This window comes from Coenobita brevimanus, chromosome 58 (assembly GCF_032717465.1).
Source record: "Coenobita brevimanus isolate Jiangsu-jjx chromosome 58, ASM3271746v2, whole genome shotgun sequence".
Taxonomy (NCBI): Eukaryota; Metazoa; Arthropoda; class Malacostraca; order Decapoda; family Coenobitidae; genus Coenobita; species Coenobita brevimanus.
In genome coordinates this window covers 1802828-1827313 of record NC_137011.1, presented here as the reverse complement: position 1 = coordinate 1827313, position 24486 = coordinate 1802828, and the positions used below count along the sequence as shown (strand labels likewise).

General features: G+C 39.8%; 3 protein-coding genes and 1 non-coding gene across 6 annotated transcripts; 3 read left to right on the top strand and 1 right to left on the bottom strand.

Annotated features, from left to right (window-relative positions):
- Window positions 1-178: 178 nt before the first annotated feature.
- Window positions 179-8039, top strand: LOC145402532 (uncharacterized). Its single transcript, XM_080274526.1, has 6 exons — window positions 179-418; window positions 3101-3920; window positions 4204-4344; window positions 4675-4785; window positions 6097-6223; window positions 6889-8039. The coding sequence occupies exons 2-6, from the start codon at window positions 3127-3129 to the stop codon at window positions 7090-7092; spliced, it is 1377 nt and encodes a 458-aa protein (XP_080130652.1). The 5' UTR covers window positions 179-418; window positions 3101-3126; the 3' UTR covers window positions 7093-8039.
- Window positions 8040-8390: 351 nt separating this feature from the next.
- mRpL44 (mitochondrial ribosomal protein L44) lies at window positions 8391-14447 on the bottom strand. 3 transcript variants are annotated; one of them, XM_080274608.1, is made up of 8 exons: window positions 14394-14447; window positions 13985-14087; window positions 12971-13094; window positions 12341-12598; window positions 11728-11812; window positions 11008-11160; window positions 10341-10491; window positions 8391-8791 (listed from the first exon to the last, which is right to left on the bottom strand). In XM_080274608.1, the coding sequence occupies exons 2-8, from the start codon at window positions 14067-14069 to the stop codon at window positions 8598-8600; spliced, it is 1050 nt and encodes a 349-aa protein (XP_080130734.1). In that variant the 5' UTR covers window positions 14070-14087; window positions 14394-14447; the 3' UTR covers window positions 8391-8597. The 3 variants fall into 3 exon arrangements, with proteins under 3 accessions (XP_080130734.1, XP_080130732.1, XP_080130733.1); XM_080274606.1 differs by lacking the exon at window positions 14394-14447 and having other exon boundaries at window positions 13985-14220; XM_080274607.1 differs by lacking the exon at window positions 14394-14447 and having other exon boundaries at window positions 11038-11160; window positions 13985-14220.
- Window positions 14448-14649: 202 nt separating this feature from the next.
- Ak3 (Adenylate kinase 3) lies at window positions 14650-23948 on the top strand. The gene is made up of 4 exons (XM_080274531.1): window positions 14650-14808; window positions 15488-15657; window positions 19225-19347; window positions 23650-23948. The coding sequence occupies exons 1-4, from the start codon at window positions 14667-14669 to the stop codon at window positions 23875-23877; spliced, it is 663 nt and encodes a 220-aa protein (XP_080130657.1). The 5' UTR covers window positions 14650-14666; the 3' UTR covers window positions 23878-23948.
- LOC145402732 (5S ribosomal RNA) lies at window positions 22006-22124 on the top strand. Its single transcript, XR_013897850.1, has one exon. It is a non-coding gene; the product is annotated as a 5S ribosomal RNA (ribosomal RNA).
- Window positions 23949-24486: the final 538 nt, after the last annotated feature.

Below are 24486 nucleotides of genomic sequence, written 5' to 3'. Positions count from 1 at the left end.
ACTAAACGCCGTCCGGCTGCGTCAAATCTCTCCTATTTCTCTGTAACTTCATGAAATTATTGCGTCATCTGCCTAATAAAGGCGTTCATGGGTACCCACTAACATATGAAATCGACTTTAATTTGGAAAGTTCATAGTGTAAACATTAAATATCCACCGCATGAATCCAGCCGCTCCAGCGAATCCGGTGTGATCAACAGCGACTGCGAACGTATACCCACCCACGTGTTGGATGCTGCTTTGATAACAGGACCTTTCACTCAGACGAATCATGTGTTAGGGTGTTGCTTTATAGTCGTCTGCTGTATCTAGTTGCAATTACTTTTAGCGGTCGGCATACTGAACTCCCAGGCGATTGATCCCGTAAAACGCTACGAGATATTAACCACCCGCTCGAAAACGCAGCAGCTACTTTGAGGTAAGCAGCCCACGTTGTTGGGAATAATTACCATTACTAACAAATTAACTTGGCCCGGAGGCTCGAAACAGTACCATACCTAGTGAAACGATTAATTATTTTCCAAATGGGCTCGGCCTTTCCATATTTTCTATCGAAATTAGTCGCTGGTTACTTGTTATTATTCTTGGGTTACCGCAGCTGCTGGGGATTTCTATAAACTTACCTCTGAAAGCTACAAATTTGGATTCAGAAAGCTACAAATGAGGATTTAGAATACGTAAATAATCCACTGACGTCTGCCAATAGCAGGCCATATTTAATGTTCCTAATGCACATTTTTTAATTTGAAAGGTGGCTGTCAAGTAGAAGTGAGGTTTGGTCAAATCATTAAGGTTTCCATCGCTTTGACATGGGATACACTGATGCGTCCAGGTAGAGTGATGGTAAACAATGTGGCCTGTCGGAAAGATCGTCAGGAAACATTGCCACGGACGACCTGGCCACTTCTTTAAACACCCCCAAATTGGTATATGTTGTCTTTTTCCACTCACTTCTTGCAGTTACCATGGATCAGTTAACTATCTGTGTTGCTTATGTTTTAAAATTGCTTACCTTGAGATCATGAGTTTGTTATATTTAGAATCTCCATGTCTGTTTGATAAAGATTTACCGTGCAACGCTCATAAGCATTACCGGTATGATACATTTACAGTGAATTAACATCGTTATATTTTCTATTTTGTATTCACAGATAACCTTACCCTTCTGTGAATAAGGTTACCGTACCGGTAGTTAAGTAGTTTTGTCAAAGAACAGCCCAGAACATAAAACACTGACAAACCTAATCAAACCTATCCTAAGTTATCCTATATTATGGTAATTTTACATAATCTAACCAAACCTGACCCAGCCCAGAGGTGTAGTGCTTACTTAGTTCAAATACATGGGAGGTTATGAGACTTACGTTTCTTTTAGGGCTCCCATCTGTCAACCAATTTTAAATGCAGATTCAGCAAAGACATCTTTCAGTAATAAATCAATAAGTTAACAAGTTCACAATAAACTTCATCATAAATATATAAAGGCAAAATTACATAAATATTTGCATCAATAACTTAGGATTGTAAGTTGTTGTGTATTTTATTTTGTTACAAAAGTTCATTTGCAAGTTTTTATCATAAAATACTTATTATCTGTTACATATATTTTTGTTACTGGAATACCACTGATCTAATCCTTGAAAGCACCAGTAGTAGGGGCATTGACTACCTCCTCAGGGAGGGTATTCCAGGCATTAATCTTGTGGTACCCAGATCAGGGTGGAATATCAGCACTTTGTAGCTTCAACCCGTTTTTATTGAACATGAAACCTGGGGTGTTCAGTGGATTTTACTTCAGTCCTTTCAAATTTGTTGTCTTGCAAATTACTTGTTTTTGGTACCGGTATTGTGTTCACCATTTCATTTCTTGGGTTGCTTAATTTTTTTTTTTTTTTTTTTTTTACAACTGTCACATAAAATGAAGGAAAACGTAAGAAGAAGCCCGGGAGGAAATAAAAGGAATTACCATCTTCATTGACTTTGGACAATTTTGTGTAGCAGTATAAAACAGTCTAACCAAGCTTGACATTGGAACGTAGGATGGAAACTTTGGTTGCAAAAAAATTAATGAAAAGATTAATGGAAGTTTAGTCATATATTTGACTTAAAGTTTTTAGTTACTGTAGCTCATGAATATTTAACATTAACTCCCTTCAGTACAATGAAAACAGCTTTTCTTTTTATCATTGCTCTCTGCAGACCAGTTTAGTCAGTCTCAGAGAAGTAACTTGAACTGGTAGAGTCAGATACGACCTTCATTTAACTTTTCAGCCCGTGAAATCTTAAAAACTAGTGAAATCGTCAGGTGAGCATGGAAGTAAAAAAGTCGTTGCATGACAGTATTGCGATACCAACTCTAATGTATGGAAGTGAAGCTTGGACCTTGTTGGAAGGACACAAGTCAAGATTGAGAGCAGTGGAAATGAGTTATTTGAGAGGAGCATGTGGAGTTTCGTGGAGAGACAGTCTGACAAAAGAGGAAGTGAAGGAGCGTTGTGGTGTAGATGTGTATGTGATGGAAAGTGTTAGGAGAAATACATTGATGTGGTTTGGCCACATGGAGAGGATGGAGAGTGAGAGACTAATGAGAAGAGTGTATGCGAGTGAGGTGGAGGGGGGGAGTGGGAGGGGGAGGCCAAGGATGAGATGGAGGGATGGAGTGGAGAGATATATGAGAAAGGGGGGGGGGGGTGAGCTGGGGGAATGGCAATGAAATGGCATTGGACAGGACAACATGGAGGTGATTTGTTTGTGGCCATCCCTTACAGGATTGAGGTGTCTGGCAATAGATAAATAGATAGTCAGGTAGCCACAAGAAATAATAGGATTGACATACTTGCAAGAGTTAGCCATCCACTTTAGTACAATGGACCTTTCTGAAGTTTAGCAAAATAATTAAGTAGTTCCAAGTATGAACTAGAAAAGGACGTCATGCAGATTCAGGGAATTAGTTTACCTCTACACCCAGTCCCTCAGTTCATCCTTTGCCTCCCTCTTCCTCTTTCCACCCTTCACCTATATTCCTCTAGTACCCCTGAAGTCATTATCCAAGTAGTGTTATTTCCTTCCAAACTGCAGTACAGTATGCTTTGTGTTTCAGGTTGCTTCAGTGGGTCTTCTCCCAGGATGACAAAAATCTCAAAGACAAAGGCCAAGCATCATGGAAACAAGCCAGGTGCTTTGAAGAAGAAGAAAAAGCATGGCAAGAAGGCTTTGATGAACAAGCAGACATCTCAGCGTCCAGGTGGTAAGAGTCTGGCAGTGAAGAAGGCCAAATCAGCTAAAGCCAAGAAAAGTAACAAGACCCCAGGAAATAAACATCTAGCACCTGCAAAAGGTAATGCTCCCCTAAAGAAAACACCACAATCAGCCAAGAAGAAGTTCCAGAAGGGTGTATCTCCAGCATCCAATGGTGGAACCCCATTAACACACATTGAGAAACTGGCAAAGAGGAAGGCCCTGTGGAAGAAGAGCAATCAGGCACTTAAAAAGGCCAAAGCACTTCAGGGCAAGAAAGGTAAAAACAAGACCCGTGTACATCAGAGTCAGGGACCTCAAAAACCAGCAGTGAATGGGACCAAAGCAGGTCAGGGCAAGAAACATAAAAACATGACCCCTTCAAGTCAAAGCTCGGCATCTCAGAAACCAGCAGGCAATGCAGCTAACCCAAGTGAAGGCATGAAAGCTAGGAAGGAGCAGTTAGCAGAAATTGAGAAGGCAGCGGCATCAGGAGCCACATTAACGCACAAAGAAAAACAATTATTAAGAACCGTTAAGTGGCAGAAGATGAAAGAGGCAGACCCATCCAGAAAAAAAGAATTTGATATAGTTATGACCAGGAAATTCCCATCACTGAATAAAGACTACATGAAGAACATACTTAAGGCTGTGGAGAACACTAAAGATGTCACAATGGGCAGGTGAGTGACTGATTAGCAAGGTATATTTTCTTCTTCCCATGTGATTTTATTTAGTATCAGAAGGGATTTTCGAAGGACAGGGTGTCAGATATACATATCATTAATGCATTAACTACCAAAAATCTCCTCTAAACTGAAAAAAAGATTATCTAACAGTAGCAAGAAAACATCAGAGTGAGGCAGTTAGTAGTATGGATGCACTAAGCTGTTTTGCTCAGGATACTGTTATGTGGTATGTACATTGAATGAATTTTCTAATGCATCTCAAGTTTGATATGTGCAGGATGCTGGTGGTGCATTGCAAGACCAAGGCCAATGCCAGCAAACTACAGACCAAACTGAAATTGCTGCCTGGATCCGAGGCCTTCACAGTTGAGCCAATCATGAGGAGAGCAAAGGACAAGAGGAAACATCTTACTAAATTGCAAGTGATACAGTTATTATATGCTGTCATTTACTTGATCCGTTGTTATGTGATAGTGATTATTAACTTTTTTTTTTTTTAAGTTGCAAATAATTCAGTCGTATTATTCCAGCATGGTTGTTGTATTGTATCTTGCAATTTTGATGTTAGGCAGAAGGTACAGTGGGTAGGTGGATGTTACTTGGTTGTTGGAGCAGCATAGGATTAGATCATGGATGGTTGGATAGGCAGATGAAAATTAGTGTAGGAATAGAGCAGTCTCGTTAGTGATTTATTTATTGGTTACATAAGTCAGATTGTATTGAACTTAACAGAGCTTTTCCTCTCCAGTTTATATGCTGTGAACTTGCCTCCTGTGAGAGCTTCAGATTTGAAGAATGTGTTTCAAGAGGCCAAGCATTTCGGCATTTTGACTCGGATCCTTAAGGACACAGGTATCAGGTAAGGGAGCGCCATTTTGCGTCTGTTAACTTCCTGAATTTAGCAATGGCCTTTTCAGTTTACTCTTGCCTTATTCTAATTAATTATTATTTAGCTTAGGATAGGCTGTTTCAACTGCAGGGATTAGATATCAATATACCTTTTAAATATGAGAGGCCTTTCCCAAGTTAAATTACAGTATCAAGTACTGGCAAGAATGAACTGAAAAAGGGTTAAATACAGTATGCTTTATATATTTTATCAGTAAACCCCTTCAGTTTAGTGACCTATTTTTGTTATTTATTCAAGAATGAACTAAAAAGGGGTTCAGTACTGTAAGTCATCCTATTTATGCTTTATATATTTTATCAGTAAGCCCCTTCACTTTTGTGACCTATTTTTGGTGTTTACTCATGCTTCCACCAGATAATTTTGTCTAACTTATGATAGACCTCTTGTAAGGAAGGTGTTACTGAAGGCTCTATCATACCTCTCCATTTTAAAGTACATCCCAGAGTGAGTAAAAATAACCCAGAGAAAGTAAGATAAAAATAAAAAAGTGGTATTGGATTGACATAGATTGATGGAATGGGTCAAGAAAATGTGTAAGAATCCATAAATCTCTGAGAAATTGCCAATTCTAGTTCCAGTGGTACCTAGAATGTGTATGCCATTTCTCCCAATTTATTACACCAAATGTGTGGAAATAATTACAGTATTTTAGGAGACATCCCTAGTTGTAACAGTGAGTGCCTGTGTCCTAAACTAATAAATGCTGCAGATTGTTACTTATTTTACAGAGTGGCAGTGTAAAGCAGTGAAGCAGGTACAGAAAATAAGGAAATGAGAATGCATGAAAGAGGCAGAACTGGACATGCAATTGATAAGTCCTTCTTATGTGCATTAGCCTTCTTTACTATATGCTACCTCACCCCATCCTTTAGTGGGAAAAGAGGTCAGGATGATGATGATGATGGTGCTGTGGTAAACCTCTTGAAACTGATTTTTTTTCTTTTCATTTTAATTCTTGCTGTCTTCAAATTATTTACACATACTTTTTGAATGGGAGATATTAGATACAACATTCATTAACCTTCTCACTACTGCGGGGTTGTCATAATCTGAATAAAGTCACATAGAGACAGTAAAAATATCACAGGATTGAATGGATAGAAGCCTATGCAAATACTCGAATTTGTGGTTCACGTAATTGGGCATGCTGTTGATTAGGTCTCCCTGTAGTAAGTTTTTCTCATTTCTTGCTTTGGACCCCATCTCAGCCCATACTTTAGTGATGGTGATGATACTATTGATGACACCTCTTTTTCACAGGGTGGCCAAGATAGCATTTGGCAGTGACAAAGAGGTAGAGGAGATGCTGGCAAGGAAACATGTGCTGGTCAACGGCAAAAAGGTCACACTTTTCCTCAACAAGATCGACGTTCTGAAATATGTTCAGGTATTTATTACACATTGTATTGAGTTCTGGTTAGTACTTGGATGGGTGACCGCCTGGGAACACCAGATGCTGTTGGCATCCCTACGTGTCAAGTGGGGTTGGTGGAGGATTAGTGCCCCTCCCTGTAAAACAAGTAACTCTAAGCCCTTGGCCACCCCGTCTGGGATACATGGCGTCTGGCAGTGAATGAAATGAATGTATTGAGTTAAAGGGAGTGGAGTGGAGTAATTTGAGAGGAGCATATGGTGAAACAGACAAACAAATCAGGAAGTTCGGGAGTAATGTGGTGTTGTTATGTATGTATAGAAAGTGTTAGAATTAGCACCCTGAGTTTGTTGGACGATGTGGAGAGAATGAAGAATGGTTACCTGGAATGCAGAAAACCATTTATTGCAATGTATTAACCATAATTTATAACCAAATGGATGCTGTGATCTTGAAGATTATGGTGCTCTGACTGCTTGGGACCCGTAAGGGTTTCCATCTGAGGGGTGGTTGGGGTATATTGTTCACATAATGCCATTCTGGAGGGTGAAGCTGATAACCCTTGACCCAGTGTAACTGTCAGATCTGAGTAGCTTTACTTGGACATGTACTCTCCAAATGAGGAGGGAGGGGGGATGAATGATATATGAAAAGGTACAGTACTGTATGATCTTTCGCAGGTCACAAAGAAAATAAATATAAGAGACAAGAAGATTCAGAATAGAAAGGCACTGGTGCAAGCAACGTTGAAGAGAATTTTGAATGAAGATGTCAAGAGTGAAGATGAAGATGAGTCTGAAGCTATGAATATTGACAAAGCCGTATTTGAAGATGATGATGATGACAAGGATTATGAAGAAGGAGATGACCTTGATGACGAGTAATCACTTGGTGTTAGAGATAAGTATGCACTAAATCCTTGATATATGTAGCCTGTCCTGTAATTTTTTTTGTAGTTTCTATTAAAGTTCCATTGCTACCAGCTTAGCTTATTTACCAACATCCTCTGGATTACAGTACCTGTTATAATGAAAAACGTTTATATTTTGGAACTTTTACTTCATATAGTATAGTAGCAACCCCAGGCACATTTTGGACGTGAACCCAGTGGATTGCAGGTTTAAATTGTCCTTCTGGGGGATAGGGAAATAGTTGAGTGACATTTGTATAACCAGGCAGTGGAGTCACCTGATTATATCACTGCCATCACATGAAGGCATCCCTCTCCGTGACCACTTACTTGACATAACAAGGACTGACATAGGTATCTTTGTTAAGTAAAGCCTCTGTATTTTCAAATTTGTACACTGTTTACAAATACTGTTTTGGTCTTAGCAGTGCCATTAAGTTAGTATCAAACTTAAATGGTATAATGCATTTGGTTTGTATAGGTTTGTAATAAGTCATCTTTTTTTTTTTTTTTTTTTTTTTTTTTTTTTTTTCCCACTTGTGGAAAGAGCTCTGTATATTCGGTTCTGTACAGTTCATGTAGCAGGATGGTGAGTTACTGAATAAGCCATTTTTACATGCAAGCTTGACCTTTTTATTTATTTAGATTGGTGGATTAACTGAAAGGGATTCAGAAGTGTGGTAGTTTCTGTTGAATGCAAATTTAAAATATTATATGTGTCTTTTGGCAGTTTGTATTGCAGTCATTGTGTAATAAATACTGTTAGTTGGAAAACACTTTCTTTCCTCCTCCATGCTTTTGTGTGACTTTTGTAATATGATGGCAGGAGTGCTGAGCAGTTTTGTAATAGGAACAAGAGATATAGTTTTAGCATGGGTCTTCTGTTATCATCATCCAGACTTTTCCTTTATCATTTATAGTGGGGAGATGTTGACTATGTATTTTTTTTTTTTTTTTTTTTTTTTTTTTAATAGCAAATTTGGGAGATAAAGTTTTGCTAACAGTTCCCCCACATTTTGTAAGAAGCTGTGAAGTTGTACAATTAAGATTTTCCATGTTTCATTCAGTATAAGGTAAACTGGGTTTAGACATCCCCTCTTTTTAAGTGGATTTTTATTATCTTTATTATATACAGGGTAAAATTCGTAACCCCAGATACGTGGAATAAATGTCATTATCAAATTTTATTTCTCTTTATTAGTACAGTACTTGGAAAGCTAGCAATGGGGTGTCCAGTAAAATGCACCACACCTCCACTAACAACCACACCACATATATACAGCCACAATTCCACACACAGCATTGGCATATTCTAGACTCAGAAACTCAGCATTAAAAGATCAACTGATTGATATAACCGGTAAAAGAGTAGCATGTCTGTCTCATCAGTTTATTATAATATAGTACATACTGTTCACATACTGTATTAACAGTGGTCTTCATCAAATAACTGCTTGTGTTCCTTTTTACAGGGACCATTCAGCATGTAACAATGTTTCTCGCTTTCTCTACTGACCAGTCCTGCACAGATAAATTAGCGTCATCTTTCAGTTTTAGGATGTCAGCCTCACGTCCAAAGGGCATAGGGGATGCAGCATCAGTGGTCTGGAAGAATCGCCTCAGTGCATCATAAGCTGCTTGTTCCCTCGCCTCACTGATTGTTTCTCCGTAGCCTGAAGGATAATTTGTTCTCTGTTATCAAAGGTCTCTTCTCCATCCATCCATCATCTAATCCTTCGTTGCTCCATGAGGAGCGTTGGAGCCCGGGGCTAGGAAAGTTGGTCCTGGCATTTAAGATGAGAGTGACCAGCCTCACTCATCCCTGAGTGGTATTACTCGAGCAGTAAACCCCAACCACCCCTTGGATATAAACGTTCACTGGCTTAATCCAATTGAAGCACCTTATTACCCACTAAACCACCAGGAGCCAAAATTTGGCTCCTGGTGGTTTAGTGGGTAATAAAGGCACTCCAGTCGGACTGAGCCAGTGAAGGTTTATATCCAAGGAATGGTTGGGGTTTATTGCTCAAGTAATACCACTCAGGGATGAGTGAGGCTGGTCATTCTCATCTTAAATGCCAGGACCAACTTTCCTAGCCCTGGGCTCCTATGCTCCTCATGGGGCACTGTAGGATTAGATGATGGATGGATGGATGGTTACCACCCAGTGTAGTAAATGGTTTCCTGGTGTACAGGAAACCATTAGGCTTGTTACTCAGTGTAGAGTCACCCACAGGCAGAAGGAAGAGGAAAGAATGAAGGAAAGAAAGACACAAGAGGGAGTGTAGAGTCACCCGCAGGTAGAAGAGGAAAGAAAGACAGAAGAGGATGGATGGAAAGAAGGATGGAGGAGAGGAAAGGGCAGACACCCGAGAGCAGCACTACATCTAAGTCAAGTAAAAAATGTCTGGAAGCATGAGGAACATAACTCTCAGGCTCTTATAACTCACTCAGCTCAAGAATATCAACTGGCATTAGACACAACACAGTACCCGAAGGAGGTGGTGGCTCAGTCGGTAGACAGGTGGCCTGCAGTCTTAACGGACCCAGGTTCAAATCCCCACTGCGGCAGGGAACAGTTTAAGGATTTGAATTTAATAAAAGCAGACTTTACTGATCTACCAGAAGACCTGCCTACATGTCGTAAAAATATCCCCGTTAATACCAATACACCAGTCCTGTATGAGACAGCCCTAGCATGTATTCAATATGGACAGTGGGTGTTAGCGCCAAAGTGGTGACATGTAGAGGTGTATGGAACGTAGGAGGACTACTGGGCCTTGGGAGCAGGCTGTGAAGCCTATGCCCAGTGTTGGACACACACACACACACACACACACACACAAAAAAGGCTGTCTAGACCATGGCGGCAGTATTAACACTCAGGCTCCTATAACTCACCTAAATAAAACTGTCTGGCATTAGCTTGAACAGAACACTATTTATTAGGACCATAAGAGGTTTAAGGACATCACAGTATTGACAGACAATAAAGATTGCCGCTAATTCCTCCATCATTAGATGTCTTTCCTATGCTGCATAAAACTGTCTGGCAGAGTGACAGGAGCTAGCAAATATCAAACTACCAGGGGGCTCTAGTAATCTAAATAAAACAGCATAGTCTGGTAGCAAAAAATTAAAAGAGAGAGAGAGAGAGGAATCTGACTCAAGGATATGACTGGAACACCTCTCTGACTTAAAACAACAATTGGCTATATTTACCTGAGCCAATGAATTGTTTGTCTGAATACACTCCCACATGGAAGACAGCCTGTATGGTGTTCACTCCCGACTGGAATATAAGCCTGGGGTCGGGATCCCCTCGTTCACTGCGACGCAATATACCAGCCAACGTGTCCATGGGATCCTCAATCTTAGGGGTTGGAAGTAAGGAACATAGGTAAGCAACAGGCAGACCTAGCAATTAGCAAACAGATATGGTAATGATCTACTACAGATACCAGCAAGGGAAAGTAAGAGAAACAGTATAAGATGGATTAGGTATACGATGCAAAACATGATGGGGGGGGAAATTGACACTGTTTTCATAATATTAGTCTAGCCTACCTCTAGGAATTGCTTCTAGTTCTGCGGTAGATATGCATGAGTAACAGAGTCACCCCACACTTTTGCTGAAATTCCCATCTCAGTCAACCACTGAGTTTTAGACCTCACACCACTCTCACAGTAGTACCTCCCATGGATGATGACCCCATCCATCCCTCATAATTAAATTACAAATAGGATAAATCTCAAATGTCAGGACCAACTTGCCTGGCCCTGGGTTCCTACACTCCTTATGGAGCGACATAGGACTGGACGATGGATGGGTAGATGGATAAAGAAATTGCTCTCACAATCAAATATCCTACAGCCTTGAAAAGCTTACCTTCCATATAGCATTAACATCCTTTCCTACCAGCTGTGTGACTACAAAGTCCTTGACAAAGGTGTGGGCACGAGCGATGCCTGAGGAGATACTGAGAGCCCCAACCACTGCCTGCAATGCCCGGCATGTTGTGGATGGCACTGGAGGATGTTCCTGATGAAGTACATAATCTGTTTTACCATATATTCCACCTGTCATCCAATCCAAATGTTTTTTAAAGATACATGACAATGCCTTGATGATTATACTAGTGTACATGGATTAAGGTGAGCAAACTGAGTTTTAAAATGATCATGGCTTAAGTCTGTTAATTGTAGTGGGAACAGTATATAGAAGAATTATCAAAATGAAAATATATAGTATATCAGAAGCCTTGGTGAGTGATAAACAGGGTGATTCTTAAATGTGGAAGAGGATGTGTGGATCAAGAATTTGCAATGAGACAGATGGTGGAGAGAGACTATAACATACTGTATTTATTTAGCACAAAGACACACCATAGTAACCAAGGTGTTTATGAAGGACAAGCCTTTTGGTTTCAAAAGGTCTCCACTAAACACAATCAGGCCATCCACAGATAGTTAGAATTAAATGAAAAATACATCCTCTAATGGAATGGGTTTAGCCTACAGCTGACTAAAGTGTTTAGGCTGAAGACGGAAACATGATTTAACAAAATGCTTCTTAACCCTCAAGTGGAGGATACCTAGTCCTACCCACCTGACACAGAATGAGGTCCTTGAGTCCAATGCCATATCCCACTTCTGACAGCACTTCCTCTGATGTCAGGTGCTCTGTTATGGCACTGCAATGGAAGTAAAGTAGGGTCAGTGCTCATTAAAGAGTTCTGAAGCCATATCAGTGAAATGTCAGCAGCTGTTCTTGCTGTTGTTGTTCAGGAACCTCAGTACTTCAGTGAAACAATTGTTAAGTGAGAAATGCCTTTGATATGTAGCTGAAGGATTAAGAAAATGATACAGAACTTAATTCCAATTTTGAACTGGATGCAACTTTAAGAAAAGAAACGGTCTTCACTCATCACCACCCTAATAATAAAACTTTAATTCCTACAGTTTAGGTGACAGCCTTTTAAGCTCGTTCTTGCAGCTAACAACCTACCTTCCTCAGTTTAGGAAATGTCTCTTATAATGAAGGGGTTGTGGTAATTGGAGCTATGTTGAATCCTTAAAGTTCAGAGTTTTTCCTAATCTAAATAAAATTGTCAGTTGATGGCAACAATAAAATTATTACGATGCTTCCAAACTCCAACCGGGACATTCTAACCCCCTGACCACCAGGTGCCAGAATGATGAAATGGGAGCTTGTTACTAACATAATACCCTCCTCAGGGAAGAGTGGAAGGGCAGTCCTGAGATACGTGGTGCAATAGTCTGTGATGATGGTGCTTCCTGTGGCTGCCAGCTCAGCATTACTGGTAATGGCCAAGGCAGGGGAGGTGACGCCAAGGTCCTGCTGCCTCTGGATCTCCTGCTGGATGTACGAGGCATCTGTTAGGGCGTCCCGCAGTGTCTCTTCAACAAACTCCTCCTGTAGCCGCTGCCCAAAAGCATACAACTCAGCATCGTAATTCCTGGGAAAGTGCATAACTCTTAGCCATCACAATTTTTACTATAATCTTTTTACTCTAACTTGCCCTAAATTCGTCTGAAGACAGCAAAAGCACAATACACTGTTCTCCGACTAAAGTAGTTCTGTTGTCATTATTGATGCAACCCTACGTCCAACTAAATGTGTCCACAGTGGCCTACAGGTTCAAGTTACCCTTCTCCAGCAGTCCACCATCCACCTTTTGGGGGGATATGAAGGAAACTGAGGGATGTTTGTACAACCAGGCATCAGAGCCACTCAGTCATATCAGTGCCACCACATAAAAGCATCCCTCTACAACAACAAAGGAGAAGCTTTAACAGAAATAAAGTTGCCATATAAACACATAACTCACCATTCAATGTAGTTGGATCGCTTGTCTACGGCCGTCAAACCTTTCTCTTCCATTTTCTTTTGCCTCCTGAATAACTCTTTCCGGTAAGGAGCAACCCACCGTGACTTTATGCCAAGAACACATGCTGAAAGGTAAGAAATAGTCAAAAAAAAAAAAAAAAAAAAAAATGCAAACCAGTATATTTATGTTATGGAATGAAAGTTGGAAACTGTGAGGAAAAAAATACATTACAATGCATCCTTGTTATACACTGCCTTTCTTAAATTTTTCAATGTAAATTTAACAGCAAATTATATAAAAATTGAATATAAATTTTCATTGTTCCCTATAATGATCACGTATGTTTTTTAACAAGTCTTGGAAGCAAACACTGTATCCATGATAGTCACAGGCAAACCTCCTTGTCTATCTCCCAGTCTCACCTATTTTAAAGAAGCAACAGTATGAAAAAATGATGTATTTTGAAGTACATCTATAATAACTAGGACTGCTTATTCTTATTACTAGGACTGCTCAATCACTGCCTGAGGCGTAAGGATCTATATTAGGCAACCATGATTCAATTCATTCACATTTACACAAGCCAATGTTGACCTGGATTAGGTTCAGTCAGGTTAGGCTGGGTTACACTGAGAAGGATGGGTTAAATTTTCTAAGTAATTCTACCTTAAATTTCATGATGAACTGCTCTTGTCTATACACATCTGACAGATCTTGTTCATGAGGTGCCAAGAATTATCCAAAAGTTTGAAGGCTTGGTCCACAGGAAAGCTACCTAACATCCAATGTATGCCCTAACATCAGACAAATTCATCTTGAAAAACTGGTGCGGTGTTTTTCTCTATAATTAATGAAATACTTGGTTAATCACTGGTCGTTTACCTGCCCAAGTGATAATCTCGCACAATACCGGTGCTGTATAAACTATCGCGTATCTCAGTTAATTTTAATAAAGAAAGCTATTCCTTTTAAGTGCAGGTGCATGTATATACAGACTTAAATATAAATTAATACCTGTTGTGTTTATATGCCGATTAACTGAAGGCAAGTGTGAAAATCTGAGAAGCGTAGTCGCTACACCACGTCCTAAAGCTGCCATCCTGTGTTGCGTGGTGTTCTGGTAACATAGAATCCCAGTGTTACATAAAATTAACATATAACTTTCGCTAATCTCCTTATGTTAAATTTCAGTTCAATCATGGACGACCTCTTCTTTTCTTAAACAAGTGTTCTAACTTAAATTAGGTTCTTCGCACGCTTCATGGGAGTACGTATGATATGGTAACATTTAACTGGTGTTTGCTTCAGTAACAAACATCAAAATGCTTCACAAAAAAAAAAAAAAAAAGGTTTTGAGAAGTGTATTTTCTTTAAAAAAATCACGTTTCTTGATTAGCACAGCTCATATGGATTATAAATTTACCTTGTCGTAACAAATAATGCCAAGTTCGATACGCTCTAAAAGCTTCGACACTTGGATTTGTTTTGATTCACGAGGATAAGTACCATAATAATAGCAAAGGCAAATACAATACAAAAGACCATCAAAAGCAATAGCTTCAGCAGCCATAAGAGCCTTTTTTTATACATTCTGATTCCCCTTGAGGGTTAACCTTGGTCAGCTGATAAGGACAAGATAAATTACTCTTGGAGGAAGGACATTGAGTAGGAACGGTATTAGTAAATATATAAAACCATGAGTAAATTGTTTAAAATGGTGATTCTAGGCTCTCCCGGGTCAGGGAAAGGCACGATATCCTCAAGAATCGTTCGTGACTTTGGGCTGACTCACCTGTCAAGTGGAGATGTTCTCAGGTCACAGATAATAAAAAAGACAGGTGAGGTAAAGTTACCGGTCAGTTTATGAAATAATAAATATTATTTCATATTTTATACTTGCGGTGACTGCCAGGTTGACAAAATTTAACGTCTTGTTTCAGGTAATGTGCTGCATCTGGGACATTTTTTCATGCCCCAACCACAACGTTTTACAGTTTATTCATAGTACATGTTCTTAATTATACCCTTTTCACCCAAATCTGGCCCAGATTTGTTCTTTGGCTTATTTCTCAGAGTACAATGGTAGAGTAAAGACAGTGCTATGGCTCTACATTTTTTCCATAGCACAGCTTCATGACTAACACCATTATCTAGTGCAGATCTACTATTAAAACTGTATTCAAGACGGAGAGATGACAGTTTTAGGTCAGGTTAGAGTAAAATGAGTATAATTCACTAGCAATGAACATATAACAGCTTTGTTTATACAGTTTTGCTCAGCATTACTGCTTTATAGCACTGATGTAATCCTGGTTATACAAATGTCCCCCATCTCCATTGCTATCATTGCAATCCCTGGAAAGGAGAATGGTGACTGCAGAAAGGCAAAGGCAGCTTCAGGCAAAAGTCTGCTGGGCTCACAGCAAGAGTCTACAGTATATATATATATGTTTTTATATAGAATCATATTAATACAGTCTGCTGATGGTATGAGTATAATGTTATCTTTATGGGCAGAACTTGGAGTGACAGCCCAGAAGTATATGAAGCAAGGTCAGCTGGTGCCAGACAAGCTGATGGTGGATCTCATTACGTCTGAGCTGGCGGGTCTGGAAACATCTCGCTGGCTGCTGGATGGCTTCCCACGCACCAAACCCCAAGCTGAAGCCCTCCACCAGCACGATAAGGTATGTGTGGAGGGGGCTGTGGAAGAATTAGGCACTGGGGCATGAGCTTTCAGAAGGATTAAACTCACAGTTTTGTATTCTCTTCATCGTAGTTTTTCCAGCACTTCATCCTGAACTGTTTATTTTCATGTATTATTGTCATGTATTTTAGGTCGGGGCATTCAGCATCCACTTATTTCATGTAGCACTGCCTTCAGGTGATTCTACGTTGAGCGACAAGCCAGTTGTTCATTTTAGCCCAGCAGAGTGGTGCATTGAGTACATGTGGGTGAGTTTGGGGATGCCAGGAAGCATGGATGTTGAAGAAGATACTATAGTTGGGTAATGGATATGGTAATTGAAAATGTAAGAAAGCGAAGTATAAATGTTAAAAAATTTAAACAGCTGAACTATTGAAGGAAAAAGCTGAAGGATGGAGATGCTCAAATGAAGATACGCATCCCCTCCCCCCCTTTTCTTTTTTTTAACTTGTCAGTCAGTAGAATGGTCTCAACCTTAAAAGTTTGTAACAGCAACTCATTAAATGAAATTCAGTAATAGAGTACCATACATAGTTTGGTAGGTGGGGTCATCCACCGTCCACTTAATTGATGTAGTGCTAATATTAGTTGACCATACACCAAATGACAAGCCAAATGATTTCTTGTAGTCCAAGAAATCATTTATGAACGTACTGTATACTGATCTTGTGGGTTAAGGTTCTTAAACTGGCTGTGGCCCATAAATGTTTATATCCAGGGGATGATTGGGATTTATTCTTCAAACAATACCATTCAGTGGTGAGCAGTGCACCATGCTTGCCTGCAGCATCTAATCAAAGCCTAATCCAGGGCGCCTGTGTTTCTGATGGAACAGTAATGGACAGTATGATAGGTACCGTAAATAGAAATAAGAAGAAATAACTTGGCTGTTGGGTGGATGTTCTGAATGAGTGAATGAATTTATGATACACCTGTTAAATTTTCATTTTGTGGTTTCAGATCTATTTGTGTTTCTGGATCCAACCCATCAGTTGGTGCTAGAGAGGGATCTCTTCATGTGGTGGCACTGATATAACTGAGAAGCTCCACTGCCAGCACACATCCCTTAATTCATTCCCTGTCCTTTGAAAGGAGGTGGTAGACTGCAGGAAATGTCACCCTTCAGTCCACTTATTTCATATTACAGAGGAGTGTGGGGCTACAGCAACACAGCAACAACAACCCAGTCATTTAATAAATGGAAAATGGAGTATCCATCCATCCATCATCCAATCCTAAGTTGCCCCATGAGGAACCTAGGAGCCCGGGGCTAGGCAAGTTGGTCCTAACATTTAAGATGAGAGTGACCAGCCTCACTCGTCCCTGAGTGGCATTACATGACCAATAAACCCCAACCATCCCTTGGATATAAACCTTCACTGGCTCGACCAGATTGGAGCGCCGCAATTACCCACTAAACCACCAGACACCATAATTTGGTTATATGGTTACCACCCAGCATAGTAAATGGTTTGGTGTACAAGAAACCATTCTGCTTGCCACTTAGTGTAGAGTCACCCATGGGCAGAAGGAACAGGAAAGATTGAAGGAGAGAAAGACAAAAGAGGGAGTGTAAAGTCACCAGTGGGCAGAAGGATGAGGAAAGAATGAAGTAAAGAAAGACAGAAGAGGAAGGAAGGAAAATAGAGTATAGGTGATATTAATTGTACAACTGGTCAAACACTTTTTTAAAACCCATTACTAAAGTTATTATTTTATATTTCTGTCATAGTTATGCCTTGAACTATACAGATCATCAGGTTGGCTACTCTAGACATCAGTACATGCAGGAGTTTCATTATAATCACTAGACTGGTCATAAGAGGTAGGTATGCCATTTCATTTTCCTTACTGATTGACAGTCTTTTAATCCATTAGCTGTACCGTATTGTTCCTGATACAAATTCAGAATACAGCTATCATCTTACGGTCTTTTCTTGACATGTTTGTGTTTTTAGCCTTGTAGTTATCTGTTATAGTATGTTTTTGTCCCTCAGGATCATTTTAAAATTTGTGATGTTCCTTAAACCAGTGTTCATTAGTAAATTGTGATTTGTTTTTAGCTTGTAAACGACAGTAGAGGTCTTTGCATATATTCATGAATATTCCAATACTGTTGTTTAGAAAACTATAGATGCGTTAGTTGATGCCGGTTGATTTGTAACCTACGTTTATGGATGACTAGCTTTATTCATTAGTTTAGAATGGGGGATCCCAACCTTTGTCTGCTAAGTGCCCATTTTCCACATCTGCCCTGACTCATTACTCCACATTACAAAATGGCAAATATTTCTGTGAAGGAGGTTGGCACTGTTGGAGTGTGTTTAAATTGAGTGTAGCCAGAGAATCTCAAACTGCATATGATTTTGTTAGCATATATATTACATTATTTTTATGTACATGCAGTATTATCTGTGCTGTGGATGATAAAGGGACTTCATTCATGCATTTCTTGAATGTCATTGAAAGTGACTGTAGGGGGTAAGAGTGGAGGGCTGGAAATCCTCCCTGTCTTCCTTTCTTATATTGGCATGGGGATGTTGCAAGCACCCCACCAGATATTAATGTTGCTGGCATGAGATGGAGGACCATCCACCCATCCATCCATCATCTAATCCCATGTTGCCCCACGAGGAGTGTAAGAGCCCAGGGCTATGCAAGTTGGTCCTGACATTTAAGATGAGAGTTACCAGCCTCACTCATCCCTGAGTGACATTACATGAGCAATAAACCCCAACCACCCCATGGATATAAACCTGCACGGGCTCAATCCAATTGGAGCGCCATAATTACTTGCTAAACCACCAAGCGCCATAATTTGGTTATATTGTTATCAGCCAGCGCAGTAAATGGTTTGCAGGAGTACAGTATACCATTTGACTTGTCACTCAGTCTACAGTCACCCACAGGCAGAAGAAAGAGGAAAGAATGAAGGAGAGAAAAAAGGAAGAGGGAATGTAAAGTCACCCGTAGGCAGAAGAATGAGGAATGAAGGAAAGACAGAAGAGGAAGGAAGGAAGAGAGGAAAGGGCAGACACCCAAAGCAGCACTACATCAAGTGAGTGGATGATGAGTGCCCCCACCTACCACAGATGTAGGATTGTACAAGGGGATTTGTTACTTATATAATACAGTACATGTCTCTGCAGATGTAAAAGAAGTTTGGACTGCCATTCCATGAGAACATGCAATATTTGTTTAGTATGATGAACATGATTGAGCAGCATGTTTAGAATATATTTATAGTCCAGTATCAAAATCCATAGCTGTTACCCCAAGTGGGTTAATTTACTGCAGGTTGGGAACCCCTGATTTAGAATGAGCTGCAGTATTTTTACCTACTTATATACAGCCAGTGCCAATAGCAGTGTTTATTTTTGAACCTTTATGTTGAAGCCTTTAAAAATGAAACAATTTACAGCTAGTGCCAGTTGCAGTGTTTATTTGAACTTTCACTCCTGGCTTGCTTTGTGCCTGACCATATCTGCCTCACTAGCAGTGCACTGACCTCCTGCCTCCCTCTGTTTTGTGGTGCCTGTCTCCCTAGCTTGACCTGGTTTTGAGCCTAGAAGTGCCAGATGAAGTCATAATAGAGCGCATCAAAGGCCGCTGGACCCACCTGCCCTCGGGACGCATATATCACACTGAGTTTAACCCACCCAAGGTCGCGGTAAGTCAGCGGCCTCACCCTTTGGCGTCCATCAGCCATATCCAATGATAGCTAGCCCAAGCAATCTTTTTGTAAGTCTGGATGATTATTAAAGAGATTTAAAAATTTTCATACAGTTGGTGCTGTAAATGGAGGGACTCTGGCATTTGAAGAGTTGGTACAATACTGCACTTGAAATTTTGTGATGGTGGCAGATCAACTGTTTTGGTAGCGCTGAAATCTTTACAGGCAGTTTTTCTTTATTGGTGACCCAACCCTGTAACTTGGATGTCATACATATATATTTTTTAATCAGTTTTGCAATTTCCAGATGCTTTAATTCAGCTCTAGGGGAACCATATTGTAGTGAAGAAGGTTAATAAAGGCTATTTCTAACATCTTCAGTTCAAAATGTCTCTTAAGGTGGATAAAATAATCTAAATTTTGCATAAAAGAAGTATTCACTGGATTGAGAGGGTAGGTTGAGATGGTTTGGACATGATGAGAGGATAAGGAAGGGTGACTGGCTGAAGAGGGCTACAAGTATGAATGTGGAGGGAAAAATAGTCAGAGGTAAACCAAGGAAGACATGGGATGAGATTGTGTGTGGAGACCTCCAGGATAGATGATTGAGTAGGGAAATGACTCAAGATTGTAACACATAGAGAACTGCCATGAGCAAAAAAATGTACATATATTAGCAAAGTCATTGGTCTCTAAATCTAAGCATAAATTTCCGTATTAATATTTTAGTACTACACTAAACAGATTAGTTAGTCAGAGCTCCTCGTGGAATACACTGTGTGGAGTTATGGGCTTGCCAGGTGCACATGGGTCTGGATCTCCCATAGTTGATTGGTTTTTAAACATGGCGTGCTGCCACAAGTATTTGTCATGTTCCTACCCTGAAATGCTGTGGACTGTGGTAACCTAATTTTTCCTTGTACGTCAATGGGGGTAGTATGGGAGTATGTGATAGGAAGCGTTATGAGGAACACACTGAGGTGGTTTGGCCATGTGGAGAGGATGAAGGGTGAAAGACTGACGAAGAGAGTGTATGTGAGTGAGGTGGAGGGGGAAGATTGTGGGGGAGGCTGAGGATGAGATGAAGGGATGGGGTGGAGAGGTATATGAGAGAGGGGGGTGTGAGTTGGGAGCAGGGCAGTGAAATGGCGGGGGACAAGGTGACTTGGAGGCGATTTGTATGTGGCCACCCCAAACGGGATTGAGGCGTCTGGCAATAGATAGATAGATTATTATTATTATTATTATTTTACCATGCAAAATTTATAGAAAATGACCTTCTGCATCTTGGACATTATCTTTGGACATGGCTGGTGTTTGTGTTTTCCTAATTGCATTTTGCTTTGTAGATGTTACAGAGGTAGAGGTGCAGTTGGCAAGTGCAGTATTAATGTAACCTACTGTTCTGTAGTTTGCTACATATGTTTTACTTTCAGAGTTCTTCACTACATTAGTTCTTGTAGGAGGACAAGTGCTTTTATCTTTTTATTATTATTTTTTTTTTAACAGCAGCCATATATGAATTGTAGCCTCTTGAATGTAATGAACATATACTCATCAGTAATGAGACTGATTGGCTCTTTTTGCAGTGTAGCATAGGAATACTGAAACTTAGTGGTTTGAATGAATTTGCAGAAACATTTACAGTATATTGGTCTCACCAGATATACAGTATGTTGTATTTTGAAAGTGTTTCAGTATAGGCAGTTTCAACAATACAGTATTAACCCTCTTGGGAATAATGACGTAGATTGTGTCATATCAGTGTTACGCTGAAGAGTAACCGATGATGCATTTTGCATCATTTTGGACAAAAATATTTACCAAAAACTAAGCTTTAGCAGTAAGTGCATCAGGCTTGGGTGGGTTACAGGGGAGGGTGTACATAATTTACGCACACAGTAAAACCTCATTATAGTGGACTTATTACGGCCCAAGTCATTCTGAAAAAGTGACATCTGGACTTCCTCCTGTTAACCCGGACTTTTTGCAGTATATCAGGCATTAGTCTGGATTGCATCAATGATTTTTAAACTTTCACTACCATTGCAGTACTGTACTGTATTATGCATTCACTACAATAATCAAATGGTATATATAATAACACTACTGTACACTGATAAACATGTCTTTTATTTACCGTACCTTATTTTGGTGAACATAGCTGAAATGGTCAGGCAGTCTGGACTGAGTCTGGCTTTATCAAACTTTTTCCAACATATAAGAATTTAGTCCGGTAGCTCCTCAATTCTCGTAAAAGCAAGTCTGTTATATTGAGATTTTACTGTATGCTAGTTACAGTTTCAGTAATAATGTAAGAAAAGTTAAACAAATCATACATTTAGTTGTTTTTTGTTTCATTTTTGGAAATTTACTCAAAATCTATTGGTCATGTTGAAATTCCGAAAACACCACAAGAAAGCTTGTAAAATTCTGCATCTAGGCATATGCATTGTTTTTGAACCGTGCAGGCAAAATTTTATGCTAGGATGTTGGGAAGTTGTTTGAAGCTATTTTTACTCTTGAACAAATTTATTCTTACTGCATTTCTGTACTTTTATTCATCAGTTTTGTGTGTTTTTATTAGCTTATCTTGTAGTATAAACACCAGCGATGATGGTATACAGTTTGTACCAATATAACCAATTTCCGGGGGCCAACGGCCATACCACGTTGAGTACACCGCTTCCCGTCCGATCAGCGAAGTTAAGCGACGTTGGGTCTGGTTAGTACTTGGATGGGTGACCGCCTTGGAACACCAGATGCTGTTGGCATAACGTTCTCCCTACGTGTCAAGTGGGGTTGGTGAAGGATTAGTGACCCTCCCTGTAAAACAATTAGCTCTAACCCCTTGGCCACCCCATTTGGGATACATGGCGTCTGGCAATGGATGGATGGAAATTTGGCTGTGGAAATGTTTTTCTTTGTGTGCGTGTGGAAGTAACCATAGCAGGGTTCTCCGGTCTGTTCATGTCCCAGAAACTTACTGAAAAGTTATGGTTCCCGAGGGGGTTAATCTTATTAACAGCAAATTTAACGATAATGTAACTTGTCTGTACTCTTATGATTAGGCAGGGCAGTGCAGCATCGTTTCTTTTATTTGCTGTGTAGTACTGTATATCTAAAGCAGATTTCAGTTTTTTGTGCTTTAAGAAAAAAGTATATATATGTAAATAATTGTCATAACCCATTCATTCAGTACTCCGTATCTATGTACTTTTTGGAAGAGCATATGCGTTGTGCATGTTGGTGCATTCATGCATGTGTGAGGAACCTGTTGTAGTTGTTTTATATACCAGGTAATCATATTAGCTTCATTACAATTTTCTTATATTCAGTACAATTTAGGTGATATTGCCAGGATAGTAGGCCATAGAGGAGAAAATTGAGAGACCATTGTCTTGCATTTGACTAACACAGGCTAAAGATAATGATTGTTTTTAAGGTGAGTATGTGATTACCAGTACAATATAGTTCATATTCCATGGGCAATCTTCGTATTTGACATACATTACTTATGATAATTGTTGACAAGAATGGTCTGTTAGTAGCAAAGTAGTAAAACATTACTCATGATGTATTTCATTTGCCATTATCTTCACTTTCTCAGGGTAGATTACCTAATGAAAATACAATGAATGTAGGAAACTTACATTTCATTTCGTAAAGATTACAGAGCTAGCATGATTTCAAGCCAAATGAATCTGCAGTAACTGAGTTACAGTTTAACATTTGCCTTATAGGTATAGGTATTCCTCACTTTATGCTTGGGTTATGCTGCACTGTAGTGAAAGCCAGATTTTGACACATGGAATGTAAAACAAGGCTCCAGGTGTGTTTGTGGTGCACTTCAAACTTTCCTGTCATGACCAAGAAAAACAGTCGTGGTACCACATAGTATCAGCCAGCCTCTCATCCCACTGCTACCCTGTACAAGCATCCTTTGATTAAAAAAAAAAAAAAAAAAAACATAAGGTATTGTACATTGGATTGGTAACAATATAGGTTGAGAGTGGTATGTCATGTGACCAGCCAAGGTTCATCCTATGTGACTTTGCCATACTACAAGTTAATGATGTGAAAGACTTTTGCCTCTTAAATAAAACTGGAAATTTTGAAGCTGGAATGCTGAGCAAAAGTTTGGTTTTTCATCAGGCATGCTAGATAGTCCTTCCACTTTAATACTGTATTTACTTTTCTCTGTTTCTAGATCATCTCCATCCTATTAAATAGTAGGATATTGATGTGTAAAAAGCTGAACAGGGTGAATAAAGTCCAAAACTGGTGGTTGCCAAACAGGGTGTTGATGATGTAACTGGTGAGCCGCTGGTGCAGCGTGTGGATGACAGTCCCGAGTCTGTGGCTGCCCGCCTGAAGGTGTACGCCACTAACACTGATCCTCTCAAGGAATTTTACACACAGCTGGGGCTCCTGCAGACATTCCATGGTACGGAGAGCAATGAGATCTGGCCACGGATTCACAAGTACCTTCACACTCTTATGCCAGCTCTTAGTGGACCATTTTGATGCCAAGGCTTTGAAAATTCAGCACCAGGTTTATGTTGTATGCAACTGCAAATGGAATACTGTACACTATACATATTTCTGGTACAGTGTATGTTTAGGAGAGAGGGTGTCAACTCAGTTTTTTATTTTTATTTTTTTTAAATCTCACTCACCTCTGGACTTTGTAAAAGTGTAAAGAAGTGCATTTGCAAGTATAAATAGTCAGATTACTACATACAGTATATGCCAAAAAGGCATACAAGGATAGTTCCCATCTATCTATCACTTCGGTGCAGATGTAAGACAGACTTTCTAATTTTTTTTTTTTTTTTATGCAAAGAAGAAGGAACCAAAGGCCAAGGGCCTGCAAATTACTCCCTCCAAGAAAAAACAAAAACAAGAAAACAGAGCCAAATTCAAGACCAATTCATTTTGAGATGCCTGGACACACTGTGTTTGAAAGACTGGAGATCATAGGCAGTAGGAAAAACAGACAGCGGGAGAGTTCCAGAGTTGACCTGTTGCATACATGAAGGACTGGAAGTAGCGGTTAAGTCTTGCATTAGAGAATTGGACAGGAAAGGGATGAGAGTTTGATGCTAAACGGGTGCTATGTGTCCGCCTTAGTGG

Coding starts and splice junctions, on each gene's coding strand:
- LOC145402532 (XM_080274526.1), top strand. CDS start 3,127: ATGACAAAAATCTCAAAGACAAAGGCCAAGCATCATGGAAACAAGCCA. Junction 4,345..4,674: donor AGGAAACATCTTACTAAATT/GCAAGTGATACA, acceptor TTTCCTCTCCAG/TTTATATGCTGTGAACTTGC. Junction 6,224..6,888: donor ACGTTCTGAAATATGTTCAG/GTATTTATTACA, acceptor GATCTTTCGCAG/GTCACAAAGAAAATAAATAT.
- mRpL44 (XM_080274606.1), bottom strand. CDS start 14,126: ATGTTAATTTTATGTAACACTGGGATTCTATGTTACCAGAACACCACG. Junction 12,599..12,970: donor CGATCCAACTACATTGAATG/GTGAGTTATGTG, acceptor GCACTTTCCCAG/GAATTACGATGCTGAGTTGT. Junction 11,161..11,727: donor AGGACCTCATTCTGTGTCAG/GTGGGTAGGACT, acceptor GTACTTCATCAG/GAACATCCTCCAGTGCCATC.
- Ak3 (XM_080274531.1), top strand. CDS start 14,667: ATGAGTAAATTGTTTAAAATGGTGATTCTAGGCTCTCCCGGGTCAGGG. Junction 14,809..15,487: donor ACAGATAATAAAAAAGACAG/GTGAGGTAAAGT, acceptor CTTTATGGGCAG/AACTTGGAGTGACAGCCCAG. Junction 15,658..19,224: donor CCCTCCACCAGCACGATAAG/GTATGTGTGGAG, acceptor CTGTCTCCCTAG/CTTGACCTGGTTTTGAGCCT.